Below are 18,262 nucleotides of genomic sequence, written 5' to 3' on the forward strand. Positions count from 1 at the left end.
ACACTACATCTGGGAGAATCTTTTGGACAGATGAGAAAAAAGCAGAACTTTTTGGCAAGTCATATCAGCACTGCGTTTTCAGGCAAAAAACAAAGCTTTACCAGGTAAGAACACCATGCTTACTGGGTGCCGTGAATCTGAGCAAGGCACAATGAAATTTCAATGCTATCAAGGCATTCTCTCAGAAAGCTCCGTTTCAGTCGCAGGTCATTGGTCTTCCAACAGGACAAAAGCCTAACACCCACAGCAAAAAGCACCCAAGAATGGCTAAGAACAAAACATTGGACTATTCTTAAGAGTCCCTCTATGAGTCCTGACCTGAATCCTATCAAACATCTATTGAAAGAGCTGAAACATGCAGTCTGGAGAAGGCACCCTTCAAACCTGAGACAGCCAGAGCAATTTGCTCAGGAAGAGTGGGCCAAACTACTTGTTGACAAGTGCCCAAGTCTCATTGAGAGTTACAGAAACCGCTTGTTGATGATTGTCTCTAAAGGTTGCGCAATACAATAAGAAAAGGGTCCCATTAGTTTTATCATTGCCATTTTAATTATGTTTTATTATTTAAAGTGTTTAGTTGAATCAAAAACTAAAAGCAAAGTCTGATTTTTATGTATCACTGAATAAACAATCATCAAGTCCACTTACATTTATCAGTTTCAAATTATATTGTTCTTCTTATAGTCTTTAAAGGGTAACAACAATTGTCCACGACTATATATCATTATTGATTGTTGCCCACACCAAACACACAGTTGGTGGCTCCTGTGCCATAACTGCTTCAATCATTTGTGGTGCCTCCACAGCGAGAAGTGACAAGGTAATGTTACTGTAGGGCAGCTGGGTTTACAGAGTTAGTAACTTTTGTCCACAGTTTCCTCACACAAACCCAATATGCTTCATCACGTTACTCCTCAGGTTTGGCACAGTATTGTGTTTTCCTGACCAACATGGCTTACAGGCGTCTCCATGTTGCGTTAATAGAAAGAATAACAATACCAAAGTGATATGGACCTCAACACTTTTTCATGTTGTACGTTATTTGGTCACACAGCTTTACTTCTTCCAAAGTATTTTCTTTGACAGATAAAATGTTTTATCTGATTAAAAAAAAACAAAAAAAAACATCAAATATCAATCAATTCATTCCAAGGATAGACTTTACTGAGATAGGAGCTCATATACAGGAACTATATTAGGATTCTTTTAAAACCACAACAGCTCAGAAATCCATAGTTAACAGCTTCTCAGAATAGAGCCCATGGCAGTGCTTCGCAGAGATCCAGCACCTGTTGGGAGGAGACTGAGACCCAGCTGAGATGGATTGGGATGAGTTGGTGTGAAGATATAGCAGCCAACAAGTGCTCAGCATATGTGGAACTCCCGTAAGACTGTCGGAACAATTCCAAATGATGACCTCACTAATCTGGTTGAAAGAATACAGAGTGTCTAAAGCTGTTAGTAAATCTCTGAAGAATCCAAAACTTTGAAACATTTATTTATTTCCATGGGTGTACTTGCAAGAACATAATAAATATACCTTATCTTTTACAGGGTATTCACGTACAGACACACTGAATCTCTTGGGGTCTCACAAACGTTGCCCTCACATATCAATTTCTCACACTAATAACATACCAAGGCCCCTACCTCACCCCTTAGCTATCCCTCTTAGAGCCCACAGCTCTTAAGCCATGCATTAAGAGGAGAGAGCTGTGCATTATCCATTTGCTATGCTTCCTCTGGCTTGTGATGAATCAAAGAGTGTGTTAGGAGTTGGAGGAGCCGGGGCTACTGCAGAGAAAACAAAACGCTCAGAGGACGAGGAAAGAGTGCTGGCAGAGGGAGATGGAGCAGAGGGTTATGGGGGTCAGGGTCTTTCTGAGTGTCAACAGCTGGACCCACCTGAGAAGAGGCAGCAGAGGAAAGGGAGGGACAGCGTTTCACTGAGTGTGTGTAAGAATAGAAGATACCAAAACAGAAGTAATGTGCGTCTGTGTCGTTTTGATCATACCGGTCACTTTGCAGTCACGCTCTCTTCTGCTACTTCTGTGATTAGGCATGCAGCTAGCACTTCCCAGGGCAAGTTAGAATAAGCTAGCTTTTCTTTTTCAAGGGTATTTGGTGACTGATGGACACACAAGATCAAACCGGTGACCTTCAAGTAAAAAGACACTCAAAGACAGGACCATGAAAACATAAGAAAAACAGCAGCAGTTCAAAAGCAGAGTTAAGGGAATGAAAAGATTTCAAGAAAAGTAGGAGGTCACTAGGGACTTGGAAAGGTGAGAGGAAGACAAACAGGAAAAGCTTTGTTGGAAAGAGATTAGAGAAGAAAAAGAATGGAGGAAAGAGGAAGGAAATATTGGGATCGAGAGAGGATATACATAGGAAGAAGAACATTGGTCATTCGGAGGAATTTCAGGGAGTGAGACAAGAAAAAAAGATGAAATCTATGAGAGGAAGAAGTAAAAGAAAGCTAGAGAGGAGGAAAGATAAGAACAAAAAGAAAAGCAGGAAGAAGGAAAAGTAGCAAAAAAAAACAACCAAAAAACAGTATATAGCTAAAGCACAAGTAAAGAAGGAAGTGAACAGGGATATAAAAAGAAGGGAACAAGACGGGAAACAGGAAAAGAAGGAGCATGGGGAGTGAAATGAACAGATAAGAGAGCAGTCGAGGTAAGAAAAAAAGGGATCCCAGAGGGATGAAAGGAGAAGGGGAGAGATGGGTGGAGGTCTGTTAGCAGGAAGTTTGTGCGTAAGTGTTGGCCTGGGGAGATGGAATCTGGTGCGGTGTGGTGTGTTTGTTCTGGCTTAGCAGCCACCCTCAGCAGGCCCCTTCACTGGGCACTGTAAGACAGGGATGTAGAGGAATAAATGCAGAAGAGGAGGGAAACATAGGTAATGAAAAAAGAACGGGTCAATAACTGTGTGAAAGCCTCAGCCAAGGTAAAGCCTGATTCACACTGCCTTCAGAAATACAAGCAGTGAAGGTTACATGGTCACAAATTGGGTAATTGTAGTCAAAACGACTAGAAATTTAGAACAATGTGGACAACATCCAGGGATACAAAGTGGAACCAGTGAATGATGCCATGAGACTTTGATACTTCTTGTAAAAGGCCAGTTGAGTTGCTGCACTTTCTAACAATTCCACCAGATTGCATGACGAGTTTTGCGGCTCGTCTTTCATTGAACATTGTGCACATCAAGTCTCACAAAGCATGAATGAGGCGTTTGCCGACTTGGTTAACATCCAGTGCAGTATATTTAATGTTCAAATTAAATGTAGTAATGTTACTGGAATAACAACACCTTAATGAATGATGAAGATGAAAGTACTGCGCTGCATTTTCATAGTTACAATATATCATAGAGCTTGACCAATGAATGCAGATGCTATTGCTCAAGGTCATGCATGATATACTTAGGAAATTATTAACCTGTCATGCTCTGTGTCATGTAAAAATACTGAGCAGGCCCAGTTGATCTCAATTTCAATCAAGATGGCAAGAAGTGACTTTGCAAGAGGGTTTAAAGGTCAACCAGAGGAGTGAGGTACTGAATGAATCCAACCACAAGCTCACTAAGACACCAAGGTTGTTAAATTGTTGGGGTTTCCTCATAAACTGTAAACAAAAAATTGGCACAGGCCCTGTTACTCCACCCATAGGTTTCTTGAAGAGCAATTTTGAAGCTCGGTTTCAGATGGCTCAGACTGTCGCCAATTGGCTCTACCTAACCCAGTCTGTCTCCCGGCTGATCCAATAATGGGCAAAAAGGTGTTGCGTGTTTAGGACTGAGGGGGCCTGAATGAAGCCTAATTGCCAAAACCAGCACTGAGGAGAGTCTTTGCCTGTGTGGCTCTGGCTGACAGTTAATTTGTAAGAATTAAACCCAACTTCTTTGTATATTAGGGGCAGTAGTGAGTCACCAAAGCATCCAGCCAGTCACTGAAATCTAATAATTCATTCTTCACCCACAATAACAGAAGTTTGTCATCAACAGAATCATAAAAGATTATTCTTTCAGTGGACCCATCTTTGTTGCTGCTCTGCTTCAAGACCGAGCTTGATGTTTGACCCATTATTTACGAAATGAGAATTAAATAAATGCCAAATTTTTCGATGAGAAAGTTACCTCTGCATTAAAACGTAATCTTAAACCAAACTTGAATGAAATTAAAAATACTCAAATAGAAAATTATCTATCAAATAAAACATCTGCGTCTTCCCTACAATAATATGACTAAGTTGCCCCCTCTGATTAAACCTGATTGCTGATGTGATCAAATCATCAAATGAGGCGAGTGTATCATATCATATATATTTTAGGCCTGCTAAGATGACTTGTTCACAGTGGGGATAGATATTACAGATCACGTGGAAAATTTGTTGACGTTTTTGAGCAGTAGTTTTTAATTTTAAATAAAATCTGACAGCCCGAGTAGCCTATCAGGGGACCGAAAATGTATTAAAACAGCACTTTTTCTGGAGCAATGCCACACATCAATGCAAGGACATTAGGACAACCACTTTTAATAATTGTACGCATAGTTTATATCTACGTATTTTGTGATCCATTCCTTCACTGTATTTCAAAAATGTTTGCCACATATCTGAGCTGAAAACTTTCCCGTTAAAGGAAACTGGAGAAATCAAATCTGAAGTCTGGGTATTTAACCCTAGCATGGCGTCACTCGACTGTTGCTCTTGGCTTCAGTCTTCTCTGTGAATATAGTCTGCAAACCCTGTTTTCATTAAGGTTCACTCAGTCACTGTGAAGGCATACCAATCGGCAACCACTGGGGGTGGCTATAGGTCAGATGATGGTGAAGTTGTTCCAACAGTGTTGGCAGTGGCAGAGTTTCGGTGCAGAGAGCATACGGAATATAGTGTTCAATGGCAAATGGTTCGAGGCTGCTCTAATGGTTTCAAAGTGAACCTGATGTATACGCCCATTAGGATGCAACGACTAGAACCAACCCCCATGACCAGACCCATATATTCACGCAGTCAATTTGGGTCTAGTAATACCGGGCTAGTCAAACCTTACACTTAATTGATTTGCGACATTGGCACTCCTTGCAAAGTTTGGTCGAAGTGCTTGATGTATAAAATAAAAGTCTAAAGATTGAAATAACTGAAGTTATCTGGCTATTCAAGAAAACAGCAGGAGACGGTAAAAGAGAAGAAAAAAACAAGCATCTTTCTTTGAGATGAAATTAAAAAGCTATTTGACAAGGACAGTAAGGAAGTAACTGCTGCTAGTAGGAACTTCTTATAGTTTGACACAAGTACAGTACATGCTCTGCTTTAATAGAAAAACAGACATAAAATGAAACTGACCTGCGTCAGCCAGAGGGAATTAAGATCAATTTGAGCCTGACTCATCTGCCGATGCATTTGGTTCAGAATGGGAATAGAAATCTCAGGAGAAGATTTGAGATTCAGTCCCCCTGTGGAAATGGAAAACAAACATATATTTCCAGAGTGAGTCATACAGGAACATTGTCCAGTTTGTCATTTGATAGCCAAATGTACGTTGTTGTATCTGAACCAGTTTCCTGCGACTTCTGTCAAACACGCCGCATCTCAGTTTAGCTCATTATCTGTTTGTCTGCCTTCCTGTTGATGTCCGTAGTTACGGACACAACAGCAAGCTACTGAGATTTATGCTAAAGCAAGAACGGAAGAAAGAAAGCCTAACACAAACTGTACAACACAGAGTCACTGTGGTGACACACCCCCAGGTTCAGGGCCTGTGTAACTTCCCCTTTGTGCACAATGAGATATACACAGGCCCTTGCCCTTTTCCTGTGTCCAAATAAACAGTCCAAAAAGGGCCATTTACCGGGAACACTGCCTTGAATGTTTGTGTGTGCACGTGTCTGTGTCCATGTGTTGCCATCGTTATGTAAGGATGACTATGGCCCTCAGCCCCCTTCATTAGGGCTGCTATTCAGCTCCTGCTTCCTTCAGTCACAGTTCACTGACCTGTAGGCCCATAACAGACATGGGAATTGGATGTGTCATCCTGTGTGTGTGTGTGTGTGTGTGTGTGTGTGTGTGTGTGTGTGTGTGTGTGTGTGTGTGTGTGTGTGTGTGTGTGTGTGTGTGTGTGTGTGTGTGTGTGTGTGTGTGTGTGTGTGTGTGTGTGTGTGTGTTTCTATCTCAGTGCTCCTCCAGCTGTGGAGCTGCATATTTGGCTTTCAATTCGCACATACTTAACTTGCTACAAACAGGCACTCAAACACGAGCTTGTATTTACCAAACAGTAACACGAAGTAGTTTTACATTGTGCTTTATTCATCATCATGTAGGGTTGTTGTCTATGTGTTCCTCCCTTGTCTGACCTCAACAAGTTGCTCTGCAAGACTGTCTGATTGTGGTAATCCAATTTAGATTAAAAGATCATGACTTTTGGCAGTTACACATTCCCACACTGTAATACTGAGGCAATTACAGTTTATTGTTGATTGACAATCCAAATTGACCAAACCTAAAGCTTAAGGTTTGGTCAACTGAATTGTTTAAATATCAGAAACAAGTGACTTCAATCGCGTGAATATCCTATTATCAAGCCCAATTCAGACCAGATTCACAATAGAAAGTCCAAATTTATTTTAGAGTGTGGTAAGGAAACATTGCATCAGCGTGAACTTGCCCATCACCGCTCCACTCAAGCCAGCTGAGAGTGTCATCCGCGATTCAGCTTGTCAAGTCAGACTGTAAGGCATGATGTATTTGTCTGCTTACTGGAGGAGACACCAACTCCTCTCAATAACGGAACTGCTCCGGGGGAAAAAAATGAGAAAATGATAAGGCGGGGATAGATCTCTTGTCCCGAGTTCACGGCATAAATTTGAATAACTCTCAAGCGTATTCCGTTGGAGCACCCATGGGGGGCTCCAAAGTCTCAACTCTAGTTTATTTTGTTTTCACCATTTAATCATCACGGATAACTCACTATCACTACTTTCTCACTCACTATCACTTTTAAAGCGCTAAAAACTATAAACAGCTACGTAAAAGCCTGCAGTTCAAACAGAAGTACAGAAAATTGATAGATGATACACCATCTCTTGTAGTTGCTTTGGTGGAAACTGGAAGGTTTCAGAATGTTGCAGACTTGCGAATTGTTCGTAGTTGCAAGTTTCAAATGTTTTCAACACAAACTATCGGTCTTAAGATGACCATGGACTTTAAAATTTGTGTGAATATTTACACCTTGGGAAATACCACTTTTATTTTGAATAACAACACTTAGCTCAAAATAAAGAGTGGGAACAGCTGGCATGACTTCTTTAATATATATATATATATATATATATATATATATATATATTAAAAGGCACACCTCCAAAGCTCAATAATTAACATGATATAGTTTATCCTTGTTTTATCTTAAAAGAAAAAAAAAAATGCCAATTTGCTATTTTATGGGAAGACACACTCTGTAACTTTTACATGTGCATTAGCATTTTGAAAAGTCACAATATCCTCTATTTCCACTTTTAGTGTTAAATCCAAATTGCTTCCACACATTACTTCAGACATTTCAACACATGCTTTTTTGTTGTTAGTAAAGAGGACAGCTCTAGCAGTCGGAGGCTAACTATGTTCTGGCTCCTTCATATTTAACAATGCTATCAGTTTAGTCGAAGTATAAAGTAAGAGAGCAAATAAGTGAATTTCCCAAACCTTCAAACTATTATTTAAGAATGTTGGAGTTTTTTGTTTGTGGATTTTTCCACTCTTATCTTGTTGTCTGAGGAAGCATTTCCTTTTAGTCATCTAACAACGCCATCGCTCTGTCCACAAGCAAAAAGGATGTTTGTTGTTTTCTCTCTCTCTCTCTCTGTGTGTGTGTGTGTGTGTGTGTGTGTGTGTGTGTGTGTGTGTGTGTGTGTGTGTGTGTGTGTGTGTGTGTGTGTGTGTGTGTGTGTGTGTGTGTGTGTGTGTGTGTGTGTGTGTGTGTGTGTGTGCATGAGAGAGTGAGCGAGATCAGTCTTGTATTCAGATGTGGTTTTCTTTGTGTTCCAGGTGACCTCTGCATGCATCCCAGTTCCCTCCAATGATCTAGTAAGTCCCCATCATTTCATCTTTCCCTCAAGAGCATTCTGTACAAGTGTGTACTATTTTCCCACTTTGTCTGTCCATTGTTAGGAGGTAAGGCTCCCCAAAACCACCGTATGGTTTCCTCCTGCTGAATTACTTCAGGGAATCTCAGTCCTCGGCCGAGCTTGAGCTCGGTTCATTCCTGGAGCACTGCAGGATTTCTGCCTGAAAGGAAAAAAAATAGTTGATGTTGCTATAAGAAGTAGTAATGTTTATCCATTAGGGAGTCTGTTTGTTTAATTAACTCTCCATTCCTTCCTCTGTGTTGCCTCCTCTTCTCTCCCCTTTCTCCCCTCTCTCACCTCCTTTCAACCTCCTCCCTTTGCCCTACTTCCTCTTACCGTCCCTCGCATCCCTCCTCTCCTCTCCTCTCCTCTCCTCTCCTCTCCTCTCCTCTCCTCTCCTCTCCTCTCCTCTCCTCTCCTCTCCTCTCCTCTCCTCTCCTCTCCTCTCCTCTCCTCTCCCCGTTCATTCCTCACATCCAGCAGCGGAGAGGGACCGCTCCTTCTCGACACAACCAACACCTGGTGAGCACACTTTAATTCAATGCTCTCTGCTCCTCCTCCTCACCTTCATGCTTTTTCTCTGTATCTTCCCTTTTCCATCTTTCCCTCCATGTCCCCAGTGTCATGCTGTCTGTTTTGGAGATTCCCAAACCTTCCAAGGAAAAAAAAAACACAGCAGCTTCACTGAATGCATTTTATACATTCTGTGTAATAATACATCACATCACCGTCTACCCCCACAGTCTTTCAAGTAGGACAAGAAATACATTCTCCTCCTGCTACAGGCGCTGTATCTGAAATAGTTGCAAAAATGATTAGGAGGATTCATGTTTTTTTACTGACTAAAACACAGCAAGCTGTATTAAATTTGTGCAAAGGCTACAGCACAAAGTAATAAATAACAGCAATGAACAAAAAAATGACAAAACAACTTTTAGACATGCTTGAAGCACAAAAATCGAAACACTTAAAGGCTGAAACGCTTCCGGTGGGGTATGAGGATGGGACAAAATATCGGGTCACATTCGACATGACAAACCAGTGCCTGGTGGAAATGCAGGTAAGGTTTGCTCAGCCACCCTAAAGGGCAGACCAATCAACAGCCAGCGTTCATAATGTTCCAACAGTGGCAGCGACTGCAAAGTTTTCACCCTTCCACATACGTTATCTGGTGGTCAATGCTGCTTGGTTAAAGGCTGCTCCAACACTTTCAGAATTAACAACTGGAAACGATACCCATTGGAGCGTGGCCAGGCCCTTGTATTGGCATGTTTGATTTGGGTCTGTAAATATCAAGCTGGAAAAAATGTGAAACAGAATCAGATTCCATCAACAAACAAACAACAAACACAAACGCCAAGTCAAAGGCTGTCTCAAATCACGACCCTTTTACTATGTAGTGCAATTCATTTGCTTTTTTGAATTGTGTCTGTCAATGTATTCACAATATAGCACTTTAAAAAAGTTGAACAAAAACAGTACTTTCATCCAAAAAAAAAATTCTCTGAAAGCCAAAAATGTAATGATGCTGCCAAAAAGTCAGACTGTGTTGACTGTATATATATTGGTTTATATAATGTCAAGGCACCTAATAGTTGTGAAGATATTTTTGTTTGAACTGCAGTGATTTTTGACCAAGAGAGCCTCTGTTCTTTGCTGCATTTGGGAATAGATTTTATTATTATACTATAAAAAATACAGGGTATGCTGTTCTGAATCCCTAATGACCTGACGGTGCTATAGGGGGGCTATATTAGGGATGGATACACAGGTGACTGGCCAGCTGCTCAGGATTTTCATCATCACATCAAAGGGCCAAAGTATATAATCTGAATTGGTCAATCAGTAATGGATAAACTCAGAGTTTTTATTGTATTTTTTTCTTATTTTCTTAAACAGGGATCCACGAAGTCTCTAACTTACACGAAACAGAGAAACACCCTGCCAAGGTAAAGTCATCGTATTCTATTCTCATTATACATGTTGAAGAAATTTCTTCAGAATTTAGTTAATACGAATGCAAATAAATGTCACCGTGACAGCACTGCTCTGCATTTGGCTCTCATCTGTGCCTGCTCACACTTGTTCCTCAAACTACTGTTTTTTTCCCCTTTTTTCTTAGTGGAGGGTTTAGTGTCACCCATGTGATGGAGCGAGTTGATCCGACCTAGATGCTACACACTGTATCCAGTTTCTCTCCTTCCCTTTCCTCCTCGCTTGTTTTCTTTTTCTCCTTTCATCCGGCCAGAGGATTTCCTCACAGCATGTGTGAGGTTCACGTCAAACACCGCCTGCAATATGCTCTGCTCACATTTCTCTGTGACCACCTGACCCCCTGCCCTTTCCTCTCCTCTTTGGGTGTTCCTTCAGGAGCTTCAGCGTAGACCGCGTGATGGAACGAGTGATGGAGCGCAACTACGACTTCGACCTGACCTACATCACTGAGAGGATCATCTCCGTCTTCTTCCCTCCAAAGCTGGAAGAGCAGAGATACCGGCTCAACCTGAAGGAGGTGGCTGCCATGCTGAAGTCCAAACACCAGGACAAGTTTCTGGTGAGGGAACAGAGATGCAGCACTCTCATATCAGCCGGGGATACGCAGCATTTACAGGAGCTGGTATTTGCTGTCGTAGTGATTTCACCTCTCTCCTTGAAGTATTTAGTTCAATTCAATGTAAGATGCTTGTTGCACAATGGAGTTTGGCCTAAAACCTCAAGAGGCTGCGAAATACACTTAGCAACCCACAAATAAGCAGTCTATTTGTTTTTTCTGTCATACCCATAGTAAAATAATTGACATGATAACTGGCTGCAGTGATAGAGTGGAGTAAGAATAAAAACATCTTTTCTCTTTCAGCTCCTAAATCTCTCCGAAAGGCGCCACGATATCACTCGACTAAATCCAAAGGTAGAATATTTCTTCTTATAATTCTCTTGAGAATTCAGTTTAATTGAATTGAATTTAATCTCCTCAAATTGGCACAACCTTTTTGTCTGTCTGTCAACTACCAGGTTCACGACTTTGGCTGGCCAGACCTCCACGCCCCACCGCTGGATAAAATCTGCGCCATATGTAAGGCCATGGAGACCTGGCTGACCTCTGACCCCCAGCACGTGGTGGTCCTGCACTGCAAGGTCAGAGTTCAGGGGGCCGCTGAGGGCTTTCAGACGGACATCCCGCTGATTCCCTCGCTCTAAAACAGGCAGATGTGGTGGTATAATGAGTGAAGTTTTGTAACCAGGTTGCAATATGTCTTGAATTACTGTTAATTGTTTTGTTTTTAATAATGCAGATTTCATATTCATTTTGACAACAATATTTGAAATAGGACTGGTAATAGGGGAAAAAAAAATCTGATATGACAATTGTGGGGATGGCTATTGGGAATTTCACAATAGTTTTAAATGATGTGATTTTTTGATCAAAAGTCATCAGTAATGTGGATATAATGATGGTTTTGAGGCAAACAGTAGAACAGCTCAAACAGTGTGGTTAGTTCAGAGGATTACACTTTACTGTGATGCAGCCTTTAAAACCAGTAAAAGACAATGCTTAGAATTGATTATGATATTACCACATCCAAAACCTAAGAAAATATCTAGCCTCATACTCCTGCTCATATACTGCGGGCTATTTTTTTCTAGAACAAAACATCATGTTTTTAAGTCAGTCATATACTTTAAATATAAAATCCTAACTGCAGCACGTAATTAAATAAGTGCCAGACGAATGAAATGGAGTAAAAAGAACAATATTTCCCTCTTAAATTTCACGGTGTAGACATTAAAGTAAAACACAATATATATACATAATAGAAAATAAGTTGTACATCAAAATTATGAGTGGAAAAGGTTTGTATAATATGATGGAGAAATGTTACAGAAATAAAAGATGCACTGACATTTGGAGAGCTAATATTTAAATTGACCATTTATTTCACTTGATGGTTCAAATTTATCAGCCTTAATCTCTCCAATCACTATTTTCTGATAATAATGCAATAAATTAAATCTAATACTAATGCTAAGACATGACTTGACCGGCGCCAGTTCAATAAGCTCCTTCCACCCATGCCAGAAAATTAGCTGCACGACTTAGATCAAACTCTGTCAACCTGATATTTAACTCCCACACCCTCATGCCACATTTAGAGTTTCATTTATATAATTTGTTCAGGACATTTTAACTCTTCCATTGTTACCAAACAATAACCATCTTACGCTGAGGGTGACTGATCTCCCACAGCTTGTCTGGATGTTTTATTTATTGGTTTTGGTCAGGAAAATTGAAATACCAAAACCACACTGCTTCTGTGGTCTGCTGACTTCCCAGAACATTCCAGCTACAGGCAGCTGGATCTGCAGCTCTTAGCCAGCTGCAGATCACACTAGGGACCAGAATAAATAAGTTGTTGACAATGTCCCTTTTAGGGACTAAAGCACTGTTTTGTGTGCTCAGCACGTGGAGGTGCAGCCTTCCTTGTGGTATCTGGAGGGTTCAAAATTAGGAATTCAGAAATGGAGTTTCTTTGGAATGTGTCAGGAAGTATGGAGCACCCGGAGTAGAAAGAAAAAACACCACAGGGAGCTTTTTAATTTGAAGTCAAACAGCTTTTCCACATCTCTCTCTGTCCCTGCCTTGTCTCCATATCTCTCTCTCTCTCGGTCTTGCCTTAACTGTGTTTCTGTCTATCAAAAATCAACCCTGCAGTTGAAACAGTGAGGCATTGAGGTTTGAGCTGACAGCTGATTTTCACAGCTTATAGACCTGAGGCTGAAATCAGCACATCATGACTTTGTCCTGGTTGTTCCTTCTTCCTCCTACAGGGAAACAAAGGTAAAACAGGCGTGATTATTGCAGCCTACATGCACTACAGCAAGATCTCCGCAGGGTGAGTTTGTGTGTGTGTTTGTGTGTGGTTGTGTGTAGGTGTGTGTGTTGGAGACATTTTTTTTGTTTGTAAAATGTCTACACATGGAACCCATTAAATGTTATTGAACTGATGTGTACAAAAACATTGGATTTAAATTCATCTAATCCAATGTACATGACCAATTATGTTTAAAAACGTATTTCTCCAGTGTATCTGGTTAATGATGTGTGCATGTTCAAGTCTATGCAAGACAATGATTTCCATTCAGACTGGCAATAAGTTGTTTGATAAATGAAGCCCTGTGGATTCTGCACAGGAACAGTGGAAACTGGTTTATCCTGTGGCCAACGCCAGCTGTATCCTCTCCATGTACTTTCTGGCATCTAGAGAGTCTGGTGCAAGTCCCATGATGGAAATTGTTGGCTGAAAGCATGTCTGTGTGTCTGTTTGTGTGTGCATTTATGTGTAGGGCGGACCAGGCTCTCAGTACTCTGGCCATGAGGAAGTTCTGTGAAGATAAGGTGTCCTCTTCCCTCCAGCCGTCCCAAAACAGGTATGAGGCCACAGGATGATCTGAGGGGAAACTGGAAGTGGGGTGCAGAGTGTGTGTGTGTGTGTGTGTGTGTGTGTGTGTGTGTGTGTGTGTGTGTGTGTGTGTGTGTGTGTGTGTGTGTGTGTGTGTGTGTGTGTGTGTGTGTGTGTGTGTGTGTGTGTGTGTGTGTGTGTGTGTGTGTGTGTGTGTGTGTGTTTCTTTTCCCTAGTTAAAGGGAAAGCAAAGAAAAAACACTTTTAGCTTTAAGCTCTTCATGCTGGGTTTATCTTTAGTTTGAGGTTTTTCTCACAAGACTTGTTGCTTCTTTCTTGAATTTTCAAGACAACAGAGCCATTGTTAATGTATATAATAGGAATAAAGTTTATTCCTAATATGACAAACCAAGCAGTAAACTGTAAAATAGACCTATGGAATGGTAAAAGTAAATAAGCTGTGCAAATTATGAATGAGGAAGTGAAAGTTGAAGAAATGCAATGCAATGCTGCAATGCAGTGCCTTCCCACCATCTTTCTATTCACTGCTAAAAATTGTCCACTTGACCTGGATTGTAGCACATAACATTTTAAATAAAAAATGTAATACAGTAATGAGTAGGTGTAAATATTTTCATCGAACCTACAGCAAGAAAAAAAGAGGTTATTTCAAGTATCAAACTATTCTTTTGATTGTTTTTGTCATAAAAATATACTTGCAGAACTTCACACTCACTTATACATTTAGTTATTTTAGAGATTAAATATCAAAGATTTAAAAAAAAGCCAAATTAGTATCAAAATAACAACTGATTCAAGAACATTCCTGAATCAACTTTAGCTGTGTAAGATAAAAGAAATAGTTTCTCACACGCATTTAATTTGAGGAAAAACAGTTTATAGACTCAGCATAAGATATCTGTTGCTTTTTACCTGCCTCTTCATCCTCTCTGAGGAAACTGCTGTTGCTGAGCTCACTGCAGCAGTTGTAAATGTTTGTTGGCAAACTCAGTCCGCAACTGTTATTGTTACTCCTGCTTTGTCATTTCTGTCTGACTCTATATGATAGAATCTCTTTCCTCCCTTTTTATCCTTCAGGTATATCTACTACTTTGGGGGCCTTCTCTCTGGGGCGATCAAGATGAACAGCAGCTCTCTCTTCCTCCACCAAGTTCTCATCCCGTCATTCCCAAACTTCCAGGGTGAAGGAGGTGTGTTTTTTTTCTCAGCCAAATCACCAAAGCTCCAAATGTATTTTTGCTTATTCCTAATGAATATTTCTACATGGGCACCTTCTAAGTCCCTTATTTTGTCATTCCTCGATACTTGATCTGGTTCACGTTATGAAGGGCACCTCTTTCTCTTATTTCTGTTCCTCTGGCCACGAAGCATTCGCAGAGGGTTTTTATTGAGGATACCTGTCATCATGGAAGTCTTTTATCAGACTAACACATATTGGAGCTTTGAAAACTGCAGTTTAATCAGGCTGCTTTTAAGCTTCATCAACACGACAGCAGTTATTTCAACTTAAAAATAACATGAAGGTTTGCATGCCTTTACATTAAAGAAAACGCCTAAGAGGAAGGGACGTCTCGTTTTTACTAAAACATGTTTCATGCTTCCTTTTTTTCCTTGCACAGTCCTTAAATGTGAGTAAGCGAGAGGTTAAGAGAATTGAGATGTTTATAATGTCTCTTTAAACTATGCCTCCGTACGCTGATTAAAATGTATCATGAAGTCGTCTTTATTTTGTGCTGTGACAGGCTTACCTTCTGAATTGCAGCAGTGTTATTGAATGCAGATGCTATACCCCCCACACACGCACACACACACACACACACACACACACACACACACACACACACACACACACACACACACACACACACACACACACACACACACACACACACACACACACACACACACACACACACGTCTGTTTATCTTTAATCTGATGATCAAGTCCACAAGGACGGGATGGCAGTCAACACATTCCTCTATCCTCATGTTGGTAATGCTTGCTATGTCTAAAACTCTCTCTCCTCCTTCTAGGTTACTTCCCTTTCTTAAAGATCTACCAGTCCATGCAGTTGGTCTACACTTCAGGCATCTAGTGAGTTTACCTTTCTTTCAGAAGCTCAACTGATAGCACAGATAAGCCGGCATGTGTTTGTTGGCTCTGGGGTGTTTTCTATTCATGAACTGAGGTTTCAACATCGTCACAGAGTAATTAAAGACATGGGAGTGAAGAAAAATCACAAAGGGTGTTTTTCAGCCAAGCTTTTATCTCATATGTTGATTTTGTTTTTTTTGTTTTTCTTAAGGCCTTTTCAACTTTATAAATGTCATTAGCCCGTGTCAAGTGAGAACATTGTCTAACAATCCTTTAAACCAGAGGTCTTCAATAGGGGGTCCGCGACCCCAAAGGGGTCCGCGGAGGTACTGCAGGGGGTCCGTGAAGTTTTTGGCTGATTAGACCATTTTTCATATTTTGTTTATATTTTTTTCCCCCAATTTTTTTTCTACAAATTTAAATGTCTTGAAATACACATTAACATGAATCCAGTCAGAAATGCACACATTCAGCAACACACAGGAGCGCTCAAGCTGGGCACCGGTTCACTCACAGCGCTAGACTAGCCTGGACCTGTCCCTCCATGCCTCCTGCACTCCTCCAGTTTAATATAAAACACAATTTTATACAATATTTATAGTCAGGGGTCCATGCTCCATCTCTCTATCAGTTTGGGGGTCCTTGGCCTGAAAAACGTTGAAGACCCCTACTTTAAACCAGTTAAAATGCCACAAATTGCATCTGCGTCTTTGTAGTGGTCTGTGACAACATACAAACTTTCATACGATATATGTTTTTTTGGCCACTGTTTATAACAGGCACGTCTGTGTGCACTTTGTTTTCGACAGTGACCTTCAAGGCACTGGAGGCAGACGGCTGTGTGTGACCATTGAACCGGCATTGTTGCTAAAGGGTGACATCATGGTGAGTCATATGGGAAGGAAATGATAAACAGAAGGCCACAGATATGGGTGGGTGTCTAATCATTATTTCATGATGTCTCATTATGTTTGACAAATATAAAAAAAATAAAGAAACAACAAATACAAAGTAATGCCCGATAAGCTACAAAACCTTATCTCATGACTGAACCAAAAATTTGGTCTGGAAAGAGTTTTGTCATTTTGTTACCATGTCTGTTTTATTCAGTCTGTCATTTCTAAAGTGCAAGTGTCACTCGTTTGGGAACACAAAGCCCTATATTTAATGCCTAGGCCTGTCTCAATGCCACATGCATTTTAATCTGCATTCCCTCCCACCTCTCTGCCGCACTCTGCAGGTCAAATGCTACCACAGGCGAGCCAAGAGTGCAGACAGAGACACGGTGTTCAGACTGCAGTTCCACACCTGCACCATTCACGGATCCCAGCTCTGGTTCGGGAAAGGGGAACTGGATGGAGCTTGTACGGGTGCGTTTATTTAGGCGGTAGACCGGAAACAGACGATCAAACTTAAGAAATCACAGAATAGAGCTCTGAACAATGAGGGGTGTGTTGGTGGCAAAATTCAAAATGTGCAAAGAAGGTGGTCGGGAAGATAATGAAACACATTGCAAAAAATGCAGCTTAAAAGTCCAACTGAAATTATTTCTTTTTCTTTTTCTTCTACAGCATACACACTGCATCTGCTCTCATTTGTTGTGCTCCAAAGCAAAAGGGAAGATTTTGTGTAGCTGTGTTTATGTTTGGCCCCTAGTTCTACATGAATTTGATTGAATACCGTTTCACTATTCATCTACATAAATGGAGACCTCAGTTTAATACAGCTAATGTCTAAAGAAGCCATTTTGATGTTTCCCCACAGATCTTTTTTTTCTTATTTCTAATATACTTTTAAAAAACAGATTATTTTCAACGACAAAAAGGTCTGATTAAATATGAATTCAATTGGACAAGTCACACATTTGTTAAATGCTGTTCCTATTCTGCATTGTATTAATGAAAAAGTACCCTGTTAACGGAAGTTGAGCCATACAGTGGATATCCTATGCAGCATGGGCCAAGTACAATGCTTCCAATTCTATTTGCATCCCCTGAAAGTAGTTTCACCGTTTTAATCAGCAAGCAGCAGCTGCTTTCCAGGAAGAAGCTCTTAAAACCCACTGCACAGAACCTGCTCAGCACCAAATGACAGACAGCAGTCTGACAAGTTAAGCAGCTTAAGAGGAAGATATGTTTACCCACAAACTAGTGGAGATTCAAAACATAACTAAAAGGGCAGCTTTTTTTTTTTATTGTGCTAAGTGGACCCAAACCAGACTCCCAATGGATGTTGCTCCATATCTGCTGGATATGTGAACCAGCTACTGTTTGCTAGTATGCTTACCATATCAATGTAGTAAATAGTGTAACAGTAGGACAAATAGAAGAGTCATACAGCCAGCAAACTGACACAATAATATCAGTTACACAAAAATATGCATGTAAAGCTAACATAAGCCACAACAAGCTATCTGGTCATGCCAGATATTAAATTGAACAGTGCTAGTTTTTTTTGCTTAAAGCCTTAACTTTTGATTTGTAAAAGCAAGATTATGGTATCCATCCATCCATCCATTATCTATGCCCGCTTTATCCTGAACAGGGTCACGGGGGGCTGGAGCCTATCCCAACTCACTTTGGGCGAAGGCAGGGCACACCCTGGACAGATCGCCAGTCTATC

General features: G+C 40.7%; 1 protein-coding gene across 4 annotated transcripts in view; it reads left to right on the plus strand.

The window, feature by feature from the left end:
• Positions 1-18,262, plus strand: part of tns2a (tensin 2a) — a 55,184-nt gene that overhangs the window by 27,229 nt on the left and 9,693 nt on the right. For 3 of the 4 annotated variants that reach the window (XM_069694112.1, XM_069694113.1, XM_069694115.1), the window contains exons 4-15: positions 8,046-8,084; positions 8,606-8,647; positions 10,025-10,074; positions 10,496-10,679; positions 10,983-11,033; positions 11,138-11,260; positions 12,953-13,017; positions 13,469-13,552; positions 14,623-14,735; positions 15,580-15,640; positions 16,450-16,525; positions 16,881-17,010. In XM_069694112.1, coding sequence (XP_069550213.1) covers positions 8,046-8,084; positions 8,606-8,647; positions 10,025-10,074; positions 10,496-10,679; positions 10,983-11,033; positions 11,138-11,260; positions 12,953-13,017; positions 13,469-13,552; positions 14,623-14,735; positions 15,580-15,640; positions 16,450-16,525; positions 16,881-17,010 — 1,018 coding nt within the window. The remainder of the gene's footprint in view (positions 1-8,045; positions 8,085-8,605; positions 8,648-10,024; positions 10,075-10,495; positions 10,680-10,982; positions 11,034-11,137; positions 11,261-12,952; positions 13,018-13,468; positions 13,553-14,622; positions 14,736-15,579; positions 15,641-16,449; positions 16,526-16,880; positions 17,011-18,262) is intronic. The other variant, XM_069694114.1, reaches the window with a different exon arrangement.

This window comes from Brachyistius frenatus, unplaced genomic scaffold (assembly GCF_029030835.1).
Source record: "Brachyistius frenatus isolate BFR_SWC_R1_liver_20210118 unplaced genomic scaffold, ASM2903083v1 Contig_16, whole genome shotgun sequence".
NCBI classification, from domain to species: domain Eukaryota; kingdom Metazoa; phylum Chordata; class Actinopteri; family Embiotocidae; genus Brachyistius; species Brachyistius frenatus.